The sequence below is a fragment of the Argentina silus genome (genome assembly GCF_951799395.1).
Source record: "Argentina silus genome assembly, chromosome: 21".
NCBI classification, from domain to species: domain Eukaryota; kingdom Metazoa; phylum Chordata; class Actinopteri; order Argentiniformes; family Argentinidae; genus Argentina; species Argentina silus.
Window position 1 is genome coordinate 6,365,762 of NC_139675.1, and position 19,491 is coordinate 6,385,252.

The window sequence follows — 19,491 nt, forward strand, 5'->3', positions numbered from 1 at the left end:
TAAGGTGTCTAGATGAACTAGTCACCTGGACTGGTAGTCCTGTCACCTTCCAAGAGGGTGAGTGAGCATTCATAGTTAAAAAACATTAAAAAAACAACCGACATTACCAAAAAAATCAGGCAAATTCATTTCAAACAATAACTGCCCCAAAAGAAAAGTCTCACAACGTTATTCAGAATCTCCATTGCTCTTTTATCCAGACTCATTCAGAATCTCACATTCCGACCACGACAAATGGCATCACAATCACAACAACCGATCAGAACAGAGGCTGCCCGACCGGAAACATTCTTTCCCTGTGGTCTCTAAGGTGATGATGTAATATTTACAGGACATGAAGGGTGGTGAATGAGTTTAAAACCTGTCTCTCTCTGTGTCAAGGGCTAGCACTGTCGTTTTCCCTCTCCTTTCCTTCATGCATCTCAAGCATCCTCATTTATTTCTATCTAGTCCTTGCGCTCTCTCTCTCTCTCTCTCTCTCTCTCTCTCGCTCTCTCTATTGTCCTAGCTCTCCTTGCTTTTCTTCATCTTGTCATCATATTTTCCTACTCAACCTCCTTTAGTTTATTTTTAACTCATCACACTCTCTCTCTTGCGCGCTCTCTCTCTCTCTCTCTCTCTCTCTCTCTCTCTTTCGCTGAAGGCTAATAGACAACAGATTGTTCTCTCTCTCTTTCTCTCTCTCTCTCTCTCTCTCTATCTCTGTGTCCACCTCCTATACTGTGTACATGTCACTGGTGACTATGTCTCTCTTGATGCATCCTTTGAAAGGTTGCTCTGCCCTGCACAAATGCTTACTTTCCTCTGCTCCGGAAATAGAGGTGAACCTGATGACGGTGATGATGATGACAGTTGTGGACACATGATGGATATCTATCCAGCATGCACACAAATCTATTTACAGGATAGTGGTCACAGTTTACGTAACAGTATTGGCTGTCATATAGTTATTATTAAAACTGTAACTGTAGCACTGTTAGTAACAGTAGTAATCATAGTAGTAATAGTAGCAGTAGTAGTAGTAGTAGTAGTAGTAGTAGTAGTAGTAGCAGTAGTAGTAGTAACAGCTAGTAAAGTGTATGTAATTGCAGTAACACTGGCAGTTGTTACAATTGCCAAGGCTGGCGTTACAATGATGATAGCATTCACAACAGTAAGTAGCACTGATATGAGCTGTAGAACGTGTTATTGTAACACTCACAAGGTGACCGCTAACCCTTGATTGCAAGAGTAACGGTTGTTGACCAACACGTCAAACAGGTGAGGTGAAGACGACACCTGTTGTAGTTGGCCTTGGCTGAGTACTGACTGTAACAGCTGTTTGTTAAGCCCTGCATGATGTTAGAACTAACTGTCTAACAGCCCCCTATTTCCCCTCCTGTGCCTTTATCATTGGTTGAGATAGAGTTGCTCAGTAGGATGGCAAAGGGGGTGCAGAGTTTGTAAGATGGGGTCCCCGCTGCCCTGGAAAGGGGCAGAGAGAAGAGATAGGAAGGGGGTGAGTGTTGAAAGTCTGATTCAGCCGAATAGGAGGTGTAGATTGAGGGAGATGGCGAGGACCGAGAGGGCGAGGAGGGAGGGACAGGGGGATGATAAAGGGGCGGAGGAAGGGGACATGCCGTCAAAGTCAGTTGGGCACTCGAGCTCGAAGCAGCGCAGGGTGGTGCCGGCATCTTCGTTGCCATAGTTGGCCCAGTACTCTTCAGGGTCGAGCTTGGGCAGCGCCGCCTCTTCCTCCCCGAGCTCGTACTTGACGGATGTGGACGTGGACGGGTTCTTCCCCTGCGAGAAGGGGAACGCCTTGACGGTCTCGGAGCTCTTCTCGAAGATGCCCTTGGACGAGGACACGGGCTTGTTCTTGGAGAACCACCAGCGGGTCTTGGTGCTGAAGGTGGTGGTGGTGGAGCCAGCGATGGAGCCGGGGTCGGGAAGGGGGCACAGGGCGAAGTCCATCTCGCGGAGGAAGCGGAGGTCGAGGCCGCGGCGGGGGGAGGGGGAGGCGCACATCAGCTCGGAGGAGGAGACGCGGGCACCACGGAACCACTCCCACAGGGCCTGGGCCTCGCAGCCGCACGACCAGGGGTTACCGTTGAGACGCAGGAACTGGATGCCCTGGGTGTCCCGGAGGGCCTGGCCGGGCATCTCAGCCAGGGAGTTGTTGAAGAGGAAGAGCATGGTGAGGCGGCCCAGGTCGCGGAAGGCACGGCGATTGACCTGGCGCACGCGGTTGTCGTGGAGCAAGAGGCGGTCCAGGTTGACCAGGCCGCGGAACACATTCTCGGAGATCGTGCGGATACGGTTGCCATGCAGGAAGAGCTGGCTCAGGTTGATGAGGTCAGAGAAGAGGTCGTCCTGGAGGAAGTGGAGCTGGTTGTCCTGCGAGGGTAACATGAAGTGGGGAGATTAGGTTAAGTAAATGATACACTCAGCAACAACACATCATAATATGATAATACTTTGTCTAAACACTTCCTCATCCTCAAATAGAATTACTCACTTCACTTGACAACGGGCCATTTCCCATAATATAAACAGTTATCAATAGTGTGTGTGTATGTGTGTACACTGTGTACTGCCCCTACCTGCAGGTAGAGGAACTGCAGGCTGTATAGCTTGTGGAAAAGGTCATGGGGCAGGGCGGTGAGCTTGCAGCGATGCATGTGGAGGCTCTGGAGCTTCTCCAGGCCCCTGAAAGCACCCCCCTCCAGCCTGCGCAGGTGAGGGTTGTCCCCCAGGTCCAGCTCCTCCAGGTCCCTCAGCTCACTGAAGGCACCAGCCTCAATCCAGGTGATGTTGTTAGAGAAGAGCCACAGAACCTGGTGGGAGAGGGAGAGAGGAACGGAGGGAGAGAGGGATAGGGGTAGTGTGAGTATAGTCAGGCAATATTATAGGCCATGGAAGTATGCACTGAACATCAGAAATAGAATATAGAAAAAGAAAATACACAAAACAAAACAAGTAATCATAATCATAATAATCACAACACACTCTAACTGTCTCAATGTCTCTTTCACTCTCATTACCTGAGTTCCGAAGCCGAAGGAGCCTACTCTTAGCTCTGTGATGCGGTTGTTCTGAAGGAACACGCGCTGCGAGTCGAAGGGCACTCCCACGGGCACGGCGGTGAAGTTCTGCGCCTGGCAACTCACGGTCATGGGCGTTGGGTAGCACACGCACAGGTGCGGGCACGCCTGCGCAGGACCGGGTTTGCCGAGGACCAGCCAGACCACCAGCCAGAGGGAGAGACCGCCTGGGAGGAAGAGGGGAGAGGGGAAAGAAGTGAGTTTTAATACGGCGTCAGCAGGAGGAGGCTTGAGGCTAGAGGCGGGCGCTGTCGAACGAACGTGGTGCTGAACTTGTATAGAGCTTGTATAGGACGCTTGACTGCTAGTTACATTACAGCATGTAACGCGGTTTTCAAGTGCAGAAACATGCAAATTCAGTTCTAATGAAATCCACTTTTGGATTTTCATTGTATCATGACAGTAATTTGGTTGTTGATTAAAACACTGACAGAATTATCGGTGTTGGCATTCAATTTCATTAGAACAAGTTCACATTATCACAAGAAGAGCTTATCATGATGCCAGAGGAGACGTACGATAGGTTTAGTGGGTGTTATTGAGTGGCCATGTTTGTGCGTAAAACTGCTCTATCTGCGCAAGAAATTACGCACGACAAAATCCAAATACATTTCTAACAAAAATAACAATTTAAAGCAAAAGTAAAGCTATACGATTAGGCTACGTTTGAAATCGTACATTTGTCGTACATTATCTTAGTGCTTAAATCACTTATACTTTGTTATACTTCGTAAAATTGTTTGACATATTCGTTAACGAACCTAGGGCTCGCAATGTTATCCAATTGCTTATTCAGTTGAATAAATAATGCAATAACATTTTGACCAAGTACACATACAAATCTCCTTCATGCATTATTCGTTTCGTATGCGTTTTTTTTGTTATAGCTGAAGTAGTAGGCTTGCACAATATATTTCACCATTAACAAGACAAATGGAAAAGTAATAGAAACAGAGAGAAACTTACTTTTGCAGGTGCGTATGATGGAGCATCGTCGGCTCCGAGCAGTCATAGTTGTTGTTTCCATCCTAAACCAAAGCCGAAAGCGAGTTAGCCTGAGGAGTCGAAATACTGCCTGCTATCTCCGCTGAAGCTCTGGTTACCGAGTCGGAGCGACTGAGCGAGTGTCGACTGTCGGATCCTGGTCCCCCCTTTATACTGGAGCACTCCGTTGGCGCCTACGGTAGTGGGCACCGTGGAATCTCTCATACGTCACGGCCCAGGTCAAGATCGAGCGCGGGTGGCAGAAACGGAAAGGGGAGGGCCGGCGAGGAGGGGTGATTCTTGGAGAGCGCGCGCGCGACGTGCCATCATACAGAGCCTACACGTATTCGCTCGTAGATAGAACGAGGAGGAGATTCGAAGTTCCACGAAGAAGGAAAAGGAAGGGAGGGGGGACACAGGAGGGAGGAGGAGAGTAAGGCACGGCACGTTGCCTGATGACTGCGCTTTGTGGAGGAGCTGAGGATGGGTAGGAGAGGGATGGGTAGGAGAGGAGCACGAGGCTCGTCTCCTTGCCTGTGATCAGAAGCCAGTATGGTCTGTTTCCGGCACGCCTCTGAAGACCGGTAATAGAGGAGAGAGAGAGAAAGAGAGAGGTAGAGAGGGAGAGAGAGAGAGAGAGAGAGAGAGAGAGAGAGAGAGAGAGAGAGAGAGAGATGTGATGAAAGAAGGTCTGTAGAAGAAAACCCCCAGAGTTTATGAGTAAACATGAAGGCAATCATTTGCCTTCTACCAGAAGAGAGGTTCAAACAAACAAATGGTTATGAATGTTCATATGGTATGGAGGTTTACAGTAAAGGAGGGAGTGCACAATCATATCTGCTGAAATAAAATATGACTGGCATGCATGAGTGAGTAACCTAGTGTCTATCATGGGGGGGGCAGGGTTGAGTTGGACTTTAGAAGGTGGGGGGATAAAACCACTGAATTAGATCATTTTATGGGGGCTAACTGGCAGAAAGTTGTTATTTTCTTGGTCTTCTTTCAGCACTTTTGTATATTCTATTGGTAGACCACTGCAAACCAGTTCAACCCAAACCAATCACAAGACAGTCTGTGTAGACAGGGATGCAGAGTGACAGATAGAAGGACAGACAGAGAGACAGATGGACAGACATACAGACAGACAGACACATAGACAGATACACAGACAGACAGATAGAAGGACAGACAGACAGACAGATAGAAGGGCAGACAGACAGGCAGACAGACAGACAGACGAGCAAAAAGTCAGGGCAAACAGAGTCTGTTCTGGGACAAACCGGTCTGGGACCCGCAGCCATTCCACTTATTTGACTGAAAGCTCATACTGCCTCTTGTTTACTAAAAGTATCCACTACCTACTAACCATAGCCTACTGGATACTATTTAGAGCTTACTGTCGAGACCAGGCTTTCCCTAGTTCGGAAGGTCTGGGGAAATTCAAGAAAAATAAAACCACTTCAGCAATGTCCATTTCCAAACTTTCAAAATCGCTATATATTGACACGCCCAGACCCCTGCCTGTCAGCAGATAACTGGTCCCCTATTGTTGCCTGCGTGCTTCAAGGGAACTGAGTGAAACTGTTTTGATTACAACGTGAGTGGTCATGCCGGTCGTGGCCAGGCCAGACCCAGCAGTGTTTGTCTACACATTCTGATATCCATTCACCCCTGCTGCCCACCCTCCTATTCTCTTTGCGGAAAAATAGGCTCACTAAACATTAAATCTCTCTAATCTAAAGTAAGGCGACTCTAGTTAATTGACTTATTACAGACCACAAATTAGATATTATGGGACAGAAATGTGGCTTAAAACAGATGAGTGGTCTATGCTCCTCTACATTAAGCATCCCCTACAGGGTTTGTTAATTGCCATGTGCCCCGTGAGTCCAAAAAAAGGAGGAGGGGGGGTCGCTATGATCTCAGACATGTGTCTCAGTTTTACGCCTAAAACAGAAAACGTGTTCTCGTATTTGGAGGTCATGAAATCATTGCAACAGGAGTGTAACAGTAACTGTGACACCTCATTTGCTCCAAAGTCGTTCTAATTACTCTGTAGACCCCCTGGGCCATACTCAACATTTCTCAGTTCCTGTTCGATGTGATGACTCAGGCTGAAAGTATTGTGATATTTGGATATTTTAACATTCACACAAATGATACTGACCTGCTCGGAAATATATGTTTTAGCTCTTATTGTCTTATTATCAGTTGGTTTTTCTAAACTTTCTCATGTTTTCATCATCCCCCTCCTTATTATGGTGTTCATGGCCAAATTTGGCCGGTCTGTTTTAACTGCTCTTATATAAACACAAAAATCATCACCAAATTTAGTTTAACACTTTTTTAAGCTGTGAAACAATGTCTTCTACATTGATGAACTCTTTTCCTCACAACCCTGTGCTGTGTCAGTTTAAAATAACACACTTTGCCCTTCACCCAGAACCTAGAAGTATTACTAGCTGCTCCATTAACTCGAGCACAGCAAACAATGTAAAGCGTCTCTCCAAGACTATTTTGTCAAACATATGGATCCCATTGGCAGCAAGTGAGTTCATATACAGTAACTACGGAGGATGATGACAACACCCCATTTAGGAAGAAAAAGCAGAGACAAAAAAAATGTGCTCTCTGGTACACAGATGACACCGCAAGAAAACTCAGCTCTCTCCAGGATTCTGTTTGGAGTCCCCCAAGGCTCACTACTCGGCCCCTTGTTGTTCTCTCTCTACACCCTGAGGCAATATCATTCGTAAACATGGTGTGCATTTTCACTGTTGTTCATCATTATATACTGAAATGTATGCACTCACTGCAATGTAAGTCGCTTTGGATAAAAGCGTCAGCTAAATGGCCTATATTATTATTATATATTAGATCATAGCCAACTGTATACAGTGCCCTGCATAAGTAATGGGACAGTGAAGTATTTTGAAATTGCATGTCACTGTATGTTATTGTCTAACCAGCACCTCACCAGCCAGAGGAAGATGGGTCCCCCTTGACGCCTGGTTCCTCTCAAGGTTTCGTCCTACTAGCCTAGGGAGTTTTTTGTTGCCACTGTGTCCCTTTTTTCCGTGGCTTGCTTTTTGTGTTCTACGGTTGGGAGTTAGTTCTATTTAGTTTTTCTGTATTAGTTGTTGATGTTGTTTCTGTTTATTTGTTGTAAAGCACTTTGTGACAATTGTAAAAAAGGGCTTTACAAATACATTTGATTTGAGTTGATTTGCTAGCAATGCTAGCTATGTTGATTGGCTAACACTGACTAAATTGCTATTTTCAAGAGTAACAAAAAAGGAGAGGGGGTTGTTGTTCTCGAAATATCACTTCGAAACACTACTACAGACAGACAGACAGACAGACAGACAGACAGACAGACAGACTACAGGCAGACAGATACACATTTAGACAGACAGACAGACTACTGACAAATACACATTTAGATAGACAGACAAACAGACTACAGAGACAGATACACATTTAGATAGACAGACAGACAGACTACAGACAGACAGATACACATTTAGACAGACAGACAGACTACAGACAGACAGATACACATTTAGACAGACAGACAGACAGACAGACTACAGGCAGACAGATACACATTCAGACAGAAAGACAGACTACAGACAGACAGATACACATTTAGATAGACAGACAGACAGATACATATTTAGACAGACAGACAGACAGACTACAGACAGACAAATACACATTTAGACAGACAGACAGACAGACAGACTACAGACAGACAGATACACATTTAGACAGACAGACAGACAGACAGACTACAGACAGACAGATACACATTTAGACAGACAGACAGACAGACAGACAGATAAACATATGAGTAATCAAGGGTATCCATGTTATTTCACACCTCCTACATTGGCGATCTGGACCCTCAGTACTGCCCACTGGTGTGAGTAAACCACAGTGAGGCTTTCCTTTACCACTCCCACACCACCAGCTGTGTGTGTGTGTGTGTGTGTGTGTGTGTGTGTGTGTGTGTGTGTGTGTGTGTCTGTGTGTGTGTGTGTGTGTGCATGTGTGTGTGTGTGTGTGCGTGCATGTGTGTGTGTGTGTGCGTGCGTGCGTGCGTGCGTGTGCATGCGTACGTGTGTGTGTGTGTGTGTATATACGTGCGTGCCTGCGTGTGTGTGTGTGTGTGTGTGTGTGTGTGTGTGTATGTGTGTGTGCTTTATACATGCATGTATGACGGGTATCTGTAATTGTGTGGGCTTACTGTTATGTGTGAATGAATGCTTTGAGTTTGTATGTATGCATGACACAGACACAGAGAGGTTTCCCCTTTCATCTCCCACGTTACCAGCTGGGTGTTTTTGCGTGCGTGTGTGTGTGTGTGTGTGTGTGTGTGAGTGTCTGTCAATGATTAGACATGACTGTGAATGACTGTGTCTGTCCTTATTGCTTGCCTACAGTATTTGTTGCAAGACTCAATACCATTACCGGTGTTGTTAGGTTAGCGTGAGTAGTTATCCACACGTAGACACTTTGCTACGGAGCTCAAGGTCTGGCCATGCAGTCCCATTGTGTGTGACGCCACAAGCATCCCAGTGAAGGTAAACAAGGGCTAATTAAATGGGCGGGCGAGGGGTGGTGCGTCCGTTGCTAGGGGAACAGCGAGCCTCACGTCCCTCTGATCCAAGATCTGTGGTGAGGGTCGAGATGACGTCCCTGATACAACCCCATGGGAGCCAGATAATGATGGAGATCAAGTTGTAAAAATGCACACAGATGGACGCTAACTCCTGCAGAGAGCACACATATGGATTCTTATCCATGCAAGAGTCCACTGCACAAACAGTACACATGCTTACGATGTATGGACACTCACATTCACGTGTACAGACACACACACATGCACGCGCACACGCACACACACGCACACACACACACACACACACACACAATGAGTTCCTCCCTGTATTCTGCTATGACAAAAGCTATTGTGCCTGTATGTCCCAGTCTCTCTCTCTCTATCTTGTATAAAAACCCTCCCTCTCTCCACCAGTCTCTCTCTCTCTCTATCTCATACAAAAACCCTCCCTCTCTCCAACAGTCTCTCTCTTTCTCTATCTCATACAAAAACCCTCCCTCTCTCCACCAGTCTCTCTCTCTCTCTATCTCGTACAAAAACCCTCCCTCTTTAAACAGGTTTCTTTCTTCACTTCGCCGTCATCGCTTCCGGTTGACCATGTACTGCAGCACTTCCTCTCTCTCTCAGTGCCATGTAACAGTCCTGCCATATATCTACTGTTCAGTGTGTACAATGCAATTGTACAATGCACCGTGTGTTAGCTGTACAATAGCCATGGTGTATCTGTGGGCATACACTTAGGGCTGGTTTCCTGTGTCCGGGAAACCATCCCTTAGTGTAACTTTCTTAATGTCAGTGTGTCAGATACTTGTAAACATACTGTACGTATGCACATGTCCATTGATCGTAGCCCGTTTTTTTCCTCCTCTCCTTCCGCCACCCACCCCTCCCCCTCTCTGCTGGGCTGATGAGCTCTCTCTCTCTCTCTCCTTTCACTCCATCCTCCACTCCCTTCCTGGTCCCTTCCAGTGGAATTATGAGGGACTTTCTCTATCCACTCTCTCTCTCTCTCTCTCTCTCTCTCTCTCTCTCTCTTTTTCTCCACTCTCTCTCTCTCTCTCCACTCTCTCTCTCTCTCTATCCACTCTCTCTCTCTCCACTCTCTCTCTCTCTCTCTATCCACTCTCTCTTTCTCTCTCTTTCTCTCTCCACTCTCTATCCACTCTCTCTCTCTCTCCACTCTCTCTCTCTCTCCACTCTCTCTCTCTCTCTCTATCCACTGTCTCTTTCTCTCTCTTTCTCTCTCTCTCTATCCACTCTCTATCCACTCTCTCTCTCTCTATCGACTGTTTTCTCTCTTTGAATCTCTCTTCTATTGTCTGCTCTCATGTGGGCAGGTGTCACCCTATTAACACTCCAAAGCAGGTGTGTAAATGACTGTCAGCTTTCCTTGTTGTGAAAATATTAATCTCGCACAGCCCTTAGCACTTAATGGCACCACTGAAGCACATCACACAGCTTAACAATATCTGCCTTTCTCTCTCCCTCTCTTTGGCTCTCCCTCTCTCCCTTCCCAAGTCACCTTATCTAATTTCATCACACCGTATGATTTCTCTGTCTTCCCTCAACAAATATCTTTGCGTCCTATAAGACAGGAGGCTCCTGGTGGAATACAAACAATCATCTGCCCACCCCACGATTCTTCTACTCTGGCCCCCACCCCCAAACTCAATCTTCTTTGCCCCCTACCCTCTGGACGGGATTCTACCGTGACTCCCTCTCCTCCTCTCTCCTTCTGCTCTCCCTTCATCTTTATTTTTAAACACTTCGTCTGAGGCACGTCTAACTGATGACGCAGATGCTAAGGCTTTGCCGACACAAAACCACAGAGAGAGAGAGAGAGAGAGAGAGAGAGAGACAGACAGACACTAACCACAGAGAGTGAGAGAGGGAGAAAGAGAGAGAGAGAGAGAGAGAGAGAGAGAGAGAGACAGACAGAGACAGACAGATACACAGACAGACATTAACCACAGAGAGAGAGAGAGACACACACAAAGACAGAGACAGACAGAGACAGACAGATACACAGACAGACACTAACCACAGAGAGAGAGACAGATAGACAGACAGGCACTAACCACAGAGAGAGAGACAGATAGACAGACAGACACTAACCACAGAGAGAGAGAGAGAGACAGATAGACAGACAGACACTAACCACAGAGAGTGGGAAGAGAGAGGGACAAGGGGCTACATTTGAACAGTGTAAAAGTCAGTCTTAGCGCAAACGCAGGAGCTGGCAAGGGGCACTGGCGGTGTGTCTTGACCTGCACATGGTCATGAACACGCCTATATTACCGCTACTCCGCCCACCTCAGTACAGGCAAGACAGCACTTCAAACTTTAAAAATTACTGGCGAAATTACCAAAAATACCTGAAAATAGAGCCCATTGTGTTCAGACAGATTACCAATTACTTTTTTTTAAATTGCGTTTTGGATTTGCATCTGCTTTGCACAGAGGGAAAGACAGACAGAAAAAGGGAAAGACAGATAGAAAGAGGGAAAGACAGACAGAAAGAGGGAAAGACAGACAGAAAGAGGGAAAGACAGACAGAAAGAGGGAAAGACAGATAGAAACAGACAGACAAATAGTGAGGAGAAAATGTAGCATTCGACAGAGAGGACACAGTTAAGATGCTCTTAACTAGCCCAGAATTCTGAGCTGAGCTGGTATTCTGAGCCCTGAGCTGGATTTCACTCCACTACTTGTCTTCCTTGACAGACATCATCCTGGTATGACAAACTACTGCTCCACTGAGTTCTTTCTCCCCCCCCCCCCTCTCTCTCTCTTTCTCTCGTTCTGAACAGTGAACACACCCACTCATTTGTCTGAGGAGAGGAGAGAGGAGTTACATATCAATCTTACATCATTCAGCGGAAAAGACTTTTCATAGAGGCAGAGAATGAGCATCAACATTATGACGCAGACATCTTTGTGTGTGTGTGTGTGTGTGTGTTTGTGTGTGTGTGTGTTTGTGTGTGTGTGTGTGTGCGTGTGCGTGTGCTTGCGGTGATGTGTGTGAGTACATTATTCACGTCTTGTGTACGTACAAGCATATTAGGTTACTCACACTGTAACAAACAGCTTTAGGTAATCTTAAAATAAATTACTTTGATTCATTGACAGCACTGCCAGAGAGATGAAAAGAGAAAAAGGAGAGTGATATGACCAATGGAGGGATGGAAGAGAAGACGAGAGAGAATGAGAAGCAGCAGGTTCAACTTTTCAAACAGAAAAACTACACAAACAGGAGCAACAGGTGACTGAAAATGTGTTTTCTGTACTGGTCAATTGAAACAGAAACATCTACTATGTCTCTCACATGCAGCTAACGGCCCCCAAACCTCCCGAAAACGGAACTCCAAAAAGGTTCTCATTGTGCTCAGCTGAACTCCGCCCTCTAGTGGCGGCTCATATTAATTACAACGTCTCCAAATAGGGAGTGCCTGTTCTGCTTGACCAATGGTGAGGATGACGTTGTGGACCCCAAGTGGACCCCGGAGCTGGAGCCTAACGTCTGAAACAAAGAGTGCGTAGTTGCTTCTCTCTCAGACCTCCCACAGACCACTGGGATGACTTCCTCTGTGGTAGTGACCACTCATCTAACCAAACAATTAAACCTCTTCACAAAGCTGTCTAACCCCTGAGGGGAGATAGAAGAGAACTGATGATGAGAGGGTGGAAGGAAGATGGAAGGAAGGAAGGAAGGTGCACACACGCACACACACACACACACACACGCACACACACGCACACGCACACGCACACGCACACGCACACACACACACACACACGCACACGCACACGCACACACACACGCACACACACACACACACACACACTCACTTAGTTTTACCCTCCGGGAATTGTATCACTAACCCACTATGCCGAGCTGCAGGGAGAGTCCCAATTCTCAGTGTGACATCACTGGCTGAGCAGAGTGTCTGGGGCTGGGGGGTGAGGGGGCTGACGTCAATGCTGCTCCACTCCATATTTAGCCACACCGAGGAGGAGGAAGCCAGTTCCGTGTAGGTGTGCTGCCACAGTCTATTAATAGAAGGAATGTGATAGGAGCCAATATGGCAGGTGGAGAAGTTAAGTTTTCCTTCAGGTTTGGTGGGAAACGCAGAGGGAGGGAGGCAGGGAGGGAGAGAGAGAGGGGGGGGGGGGGGGGGGGTAAGGGGTTTCCTGGCAGTTAATTAGTAGAATTAGAAGTTTGGAGAGCTGCAGATCCAATAAGACAAAGACAGACCACTCTTACCAAACCAAACACAGATCCAGTCTATGCATTGCAATTCCATGTCCATTGGTCTATGATGTTGGTTTGTATTAGGTCTTAGATATTATTAGAACAGTTTCTAACATCCTTAAGAAAGAAAGAAAGAAAGAAAGAAAGAAAGAAAGAAAGAAAGAAAGAAAGCCCTAGTAAGCTCAGCAATCACAAACGGGCTGGGAGGCCAAGGAAGACTGCTACAGTGGATGACCGAAGAATCCTCGTCATAATTAAGAAAAAAAACAACAACTGTCCCACAGATCAGGAACACTCTCCAGAAGGTAGGTGTGAATGTGTCAGATACTACCGTCTGCAAGATGCATCACCAGCCAAACTACAGAGGCTTCACTGCAAAGCACAAACCACTAGTTATTCTTAAAAAGGAGGGTCAGGTTAGTTAGCTAAAAAGTACCTGGAGAGGTTTTTCTTGTGGACAGATAAGATTAATATTATCATGTACCAGAGTGATTGCAAGAGGAACGTTTGGAGAAAAAACAGTACAGCATACCACCTCATCTGTGAAACGTGGTGGAGGGGGTGCTATGGTTTGGGCATGTACACCTGTCAGAAGAACTGGCTAACTTGTGTTAATTGACTATGTAACTGCTGACGGCAGCAGCAGAATGTATTCTGAAGTGTACAAAAACAACTTATTTGCTTGAGTTCATGCAAATGCCACATTTATTAGATGGTGTTTTATCATACAGTAAAACTATGACTCCAAACATCATTGCCATAGCAACTTGGGAGTTTTTCAGGGCCATAAAGCAGAAGGTTCTTGACTGGCCAAGTCAATCTTCAGATTTAAATCCAATTGAATATGCATTTAATTTCCTGATAATAAGATTTTAGGCAAAAAGACCTCAAAACAAACAACAACTGAAGATGGCTGCAGTACAGGCCTGGCAGAGCATCACTACAGGAGACACCCAGCTGATTGTTGACCAAATAATAAACAGGGGTACTTTATTTGGACATTATGTGATTTTTCCAATACTTTTTGAGCCCTGTAATAGTTGTACATGTTGTACAAAAATCAGAAAACAAACCCATTGAATTAAAGCTGAGAAACTCTACTTTGATCCCATACGTGTTTGATTTCAAATCCAACGGTTTGATTTCGAATCCAAACTGTTGGGAGTACAGAGCTAAACGAAGACACCACGCTTCCTCTTTCCAACACTTACGGAGGGCACCGTGTAAGTATATTAGTGAGTGAAAATAACAGGTATTATATCAGTCCAATACAAGTGGCAGTTTATGATATGATGTGGGGGGGTTATTCACCACACTCCCCTGCGTTTTCAAATACACTGCAGCCATGGCTCACAATCACACAGGAGACCAACATGAAACTGCTGGATTAATTATTAAGGAAGTAGAGCTGAGGTCAAATGGGTGTAGAATCTCTTTATTAGGGTTTAGATTGAAGAGGGTGCAGGGTCAGTGTACAAGTTGTTTGTTCATTGGCTGTGACAGAGGAGTGGAAACTGCCCCCCACCCCTCCGTCAGACACACACACCCCCCCACACACACACACATCGGTGCCCCTCGTATCAGAGTCAACAGGGGGCACACTTATGCCATTTCATTTTGGGGCTGAATTTAGGATGAAGAGAAATGGGATGGTAGGATGAAAAAGAGAAGTGCGAGGGGGAAAAAGAGAGGGAAGGGAAGGGAGGATGAGTGGGGCATGAAAAACAGACAGAAAGAGAGAGAGGAAATAGAGAGAATATCTATCCAAAGCCAGATCTTTGTTCTTTTTTATCGATAAACATAATTTATCGTGATTTATGTTATTTGCCTATTTGTCCAATCAAGGCAGCCGATGCTGCAAATCTTCTTTAACTACTAGAGGGCGCCGCTGTTCAATAACTCCTAATATCTCCCTCCATCCCTCTCTCCCTCGCTCTAAATCCTACAAGATCTAACCACTGAGATGATCAGGGGGGAGGACGGGCAACTTTTCTTCCTAGGGTGCTTTCTTCCTCTGCTTCTTAGCCTTCCCTCCTTCTACGCCTCCTCCTCCAGTTCGTTGCCCCCCCTCGCCCTCGCCTCCGGCCCCCCTCTTTTTCGCCCTCCTTGGCCCTCACTTGGAGGCCATGGTGTAGCAACCGTGCTGGTGCCACTGCATGTCACGGATGCGCCTCACGGACTGGAACTGGGGGCAGCGGGCGCCAAACTCGTTGAAGTGTCTGTACTCGCCCTTCTCCAGCAGGTACTGGCTACCGCGGTAGCCGGGGAACTGGTAACCCACCCAGCTGCACGGAGGAGAGGAAAGAGAGAGATTGGAGAGAGAAACAGAGAGAGAGAACCAATAGAAGTAGGAGTGAGGAGTGACAGTAGAGAGAGAGAGAGATAGAAAGAGAGAGAGAGAGAGAGAGAAAGAGAGAGAGAGAGAGATTTGATGGGAGAGAAAGACATGGAGGCAGGCTGTGAGAAGCTGAATAGAGACATCGATTTGTTGCTACAGAGCTGCAGGCAGTCATCTGTTTGTCTGTCTCTTTGGTTCAGTCTGTAGTAGAATCAGTTGAGAGCTTGTTGTTTTGTTTTGCTATTCACAAAAACAACGTGTTCGAGAGGTAAGTCTATTCCTGCTCTCACCTTGCAGATATACTGGGAAGGTGGTGCTCACACATTGCACTATATAAAACTCCCTTTTTGAAAACCCCACCAACCCACCCACCCACCCAACCACACTCAAGGCACCCCGACAGATATCCTGCTGTGCTTCTAAAGTTATAAATCTCCAGATATGGTGATATGGTTAATTTCGGCTCATGGGGAAATGATTGCATTTCTCATTTACGGTTAGTAAACACCATACTTCCGCCCACTCTAGCGTGGTGTCAACAGCGAGCTGATTCTTCCTCGTTCATCACTGTCTAATCCCTCTTCATCTCATCCTAGGCTGTGATAGGTCAGTCTGTGGTGTGGGCGAGGCCGTTGCCGTTGCCTTGGCGAGGGCCGCACTTACGTTCCGCAGCTGACCATGACGCTGCCGACCCTGTCGGTGAAGCCGTAGGAGAACATGCTGGGAACGTCGTCATCCATGATCTCCATCTTGCGACCCTTGAACTCTCCGACCTCGTACAGGCAGATCTTGTGCTTCTCGGGGTCCTGGGAGAAAGAGGGGGGGTGGTGGGGGGGGAGAGAGAGGGGGTGGGGTGGGGGAGAGAGAATCGACAGGTTGGTGAATGATGAAAGGTGATGTGGAGAGAGGGATGGATAGATGGACAGGAAAATGATGAAAGGTGCTGATGAAAGGTGATGATGAACGGCGCTGGCGATGTCAAATAAGAAGATAGACAGAATGTAATAATGTGAGTGAGGGACAGATAGAGGGATGAAGGGATGAAGGGATCGCTGGAGGGATGAAGGGCAGTACCATGCGGACGGGCCTGAAGGACAGCAGGTAGTCGTTCTTCTGGCAGTTGCTCCAAGAGTCCCAGCGGGGGTACTCTCCCTTCTCCAGGATGAACATCTCACCACAGAAGTTCATCTGCTCATAGCCCACGAAACTGAGAGTGGGGAGAGGGAGAGGGAGAGAGAGAGAGAGAGAGAGAGAAAGTGGGGGGAAAGAGGGGGTGGGGGAGAGAGAGAGCTTTGAGATTGGCTGGAGTGTGTGGTGTAAGAGTTGAGGTTAACCCATCCTTTGCTGTTTCCCTTCTTGACCCTCTGCTAGTCACTGCAGTGACTGTTATGTGTTTTTATGAATATGATGATGGATAATACAGTGTTTACTTTGAACACATCTCATGGTGTTCTACAGCAGCGCTATGTGGATGTGGGGTATGTTTTGTGGATGTGGGGTGCTCTGTGTGGATGTGGGGTGTGGTGTGTGGATGTGGGGTGTGGTGTGTGGATGTGGGGTGTGGTGTGTGGAGCTCTGTGTGGATGTGGGGTGCACTGTGTGGATGTGGGGTGTGGTGTGTGGATGTGGGGTGTGGTGTGTGGAGCTCTGTGTGGATGTGGGGTGCTCTGTGTGGATGTGGGGTGTGGTGTGTGGATGTGGGGTGTGGTGTGTGGATGTGGGGTGTGCTCCGTGGGCTGTTACTCACGGTCCGCAGTCGACGCGCAGGGAGCGCACCCTGTCCATGCCGATGTCACAGACGTTCATACACTCTCCTCCGATCTCAGCACAGCGACCCTGGAAGTTCTCCTGGTCAAACACGCACATCTGAGAGAGAGAGAGAGAGAGAGAGAGAGAGAGAGAGAGCGAGAAAGAGAGAGCGGTGGGTAGAGATAAACAAATAAAAATAAAGAAAGAGAGAGAACAAAGAAGGCGGGACAGAGAGCAAAGGAGAAGGGAATTAATGGAATTCATTTTCAATTATCACATTTTCTTTTGAGGCTAAACTCTATGCAGTAAAACAAACTTGGTCCTCTGATGTAATTCTCTTTGAACTCCCACACACACATAGCTATGGCAACTGGTGATTGAAGACACATAGGCAATAATGTATTGTGAAAACAATGTGTTGGAAAATATGTGCAAATTAATTCATTAATTCAGTGTGTGTGTGTGTGTGTGTGTGTGTGTGTGTGTGTGTGTGTGTGTGTGTGTGTGTGTGTGTACCTTGTAGGACATCATTCCCATCTCAGATCTCTTTCCCTGGGCGGCCTTGCCGTCAGTCTGGGAAGCGGCCTTGGACTTCTCTCCTCCGGAAGACATGTTGACTGGCAAAACAGAGGAAAGGAGGGAGAGAAGGAAGGGGGGGGAAATGAGAGCATTTAGGAGGAGAAGAAGATGGAGGGGAAGGAAGAAGGAAACAATAGAGAGAAGGGGTTTTGTGAGGAAATAGTTCAAATTCAGTGGGTGACCACTGGAGGGTGCCACCACTCCTATAGCCGATTTTACAACAGTGGTCTATACTCAAACCAACTCAGTATCTGTTCCAGAGCACCTAGCCTGTGCGCTTCAGCTGTAATACAACTGTCAATATTGAGGATAACAAAATGAATCAGTTTATTTCATTCTGGACACGGGATATTCAGGCTTCATCTGGGTTGTATATCATAGTCAACCACAAGAGGTTGCCTTTTGCTGATCCACATCGTTCTGACTATCAATTCCTCGCCGCTTTTCAACAGCGTTGCCAGTGTGTGCCAAGGCTTACCAGCAGCCAGCTAGCGTTCAAAGCTTGGTGCTTTGTGCCTAGTGATCAAGCCTATTTGAATTTCCACAGTTGGGCTTTCTAGTCCCATCCTGTTGTATGATCTCCTGTTTGTTTACATTCTGCATTTTGAAAGGTGGAGAACTGTATGGAGACTCCGGTTGCCCAACAGGTTCTGTTAGCTTTCAAGCACTTTGTGAAAACAGCGTTTAGAGAAAGTTCTCTTCAAATCAACTGGATTGCGTAGTTACAGCGTGCCAACCTGGATCACGCCAGTAAACCAACCAAGTTCACTTGGATAATGATAATATCCCTCGTTCTGAACCGCACCCTTAGCATTGTTTGGGCCAATGAGTTTTAAGCACCGGAGTAAGCACCCGGAAAAGCAATTGGCCTTGGCATACACTGGCTATTGTTACTCTGTGGATGCCACTACCATAGCCATTTTAACAACAATAATTGCTAACCAACTTAAATGTAGTGCTAATGTCTTAGCCCATGCTTAGCTGTAATCAGTGTCATTGATGACAAATAAAAGGTTTGAGCTATTAATTAAGCCAATTCAAAGGTTGAGCGCAAATATACTGCTTCTTGTTGATTCTGTCTGTCAGTTGCAGTAATACTACAGATGGCCAAAGGAGGGCGCAAATCCCACCATTACCACAAGTCAATTAACGTTCAATGCAGAAGAAGCAAATATTGCCAAAATCAGAATTAATAAAATTATTAAAGACAAAGTAACAGTGGATAAAGACAATCTACTTGGGTTTTAGGCTTTTCCCTACATCATCAGTTACTTCATCAAAAGCATTTAAAATTATAAATATATGTGTGACCAACAGTTCATAGTACATGATACCTAATTAATACCTAATTTACACAAGAAACCTAATCACTACCTAATTAATTAATACCAAATGTAGCCTAATTTATCCTCCCCATCCTCTCTCTCCCTCTCCCTTCCTCTCTCTCTGTCGGTCTGTCTGTGTGTGTGTGTGTGTGTGTGTGTGTGTGTGTATGTGTGTGTGTGTGTGTGCGTGTGTGTGTATCTTACCTCTGGCAGTGTGTGCGTAAAGGAGTAGACTCAGGCGCTGTGGCGATCTGTGTGTGAGTACGGTAGTGGGCCCCCATGAGCTTTTATATGCTGGCGCCCAGAGAGGGGGGATTAGACCCACAGAAACAAACCCGCTGAGCTCACAGGCCCACAAGAATAGAAATCCCCCCATCATCAAAGAGAGAGAGATAGAGAGAGAGAGGTAAATACATAGGATTGGAGTGTAGGTGATCGATGTGCTGCCACTATGCACAGCTCTACGAAGAGTTTAAAATGTCCACATTTCAAACATCTGTTTAAATGTGCTTAATTTGCCCCTATTATTATTAAAACATATATCATGACACTGTATT

At 46.5% G+C, this 19,491-nt stretch overlaps 2 protein-coding genes across 2 annotated transcripts; both read right to left on the reverse strand.

Moving 5' to 3' along the window:
* Positions 1–1,518: 1,518 nt before the first annotated feature.
* Positions 1,519–4,125, reverse strand: rtn4rl2a (reticulon 4 receptor-like 2 a; the record flags this gene model as incomplete). Its single annotated transcript, XM_083692684.1, has 4 exons — positions 4,050–4,125; positions 3,024–3,250; positions 2,583–2,816; positions 1,519–2,376 (listed from the first exon to the last, which is right to left on the reverse strand). Exons 1-4 carry the CDS (start codon positions 4,108–4,110, stop codon positions 1,519–1,521), a joined length of 1,380 nt encoding a protein of 459 aa, XP_083548810.1. The 5' UTR covers positions 4,111–4,125.
* A 10,922-nt stretch (positions 4,126–15,047) lies between these two features.
* On the reverse strand, positions 15,048–19,313 carry crybb1l2 (crystallin, beta B1, like 2; the record flags this gene model as incomplete). Its single annotated transcript, XM_083692704.1, has 6 exons — positions 15,048–15,228; positions 15,945–16,087; positions 16,356–16,488; positions 17,029–17,147; positions 17,547–17,647; positions 19,139–19,313. The coding sequence occupies 6 exons, from the start codon at positions 19,311–19,313 to the stop codon at positions 15,057–15,059; spliced, it is 843 nt and encodes a 280-aa protein (XP_083548830.1). The 3' UTR covers positions 15,048–15,056.
* Positions 19,314–19,491: the final 178 nt, after the last annotated feature.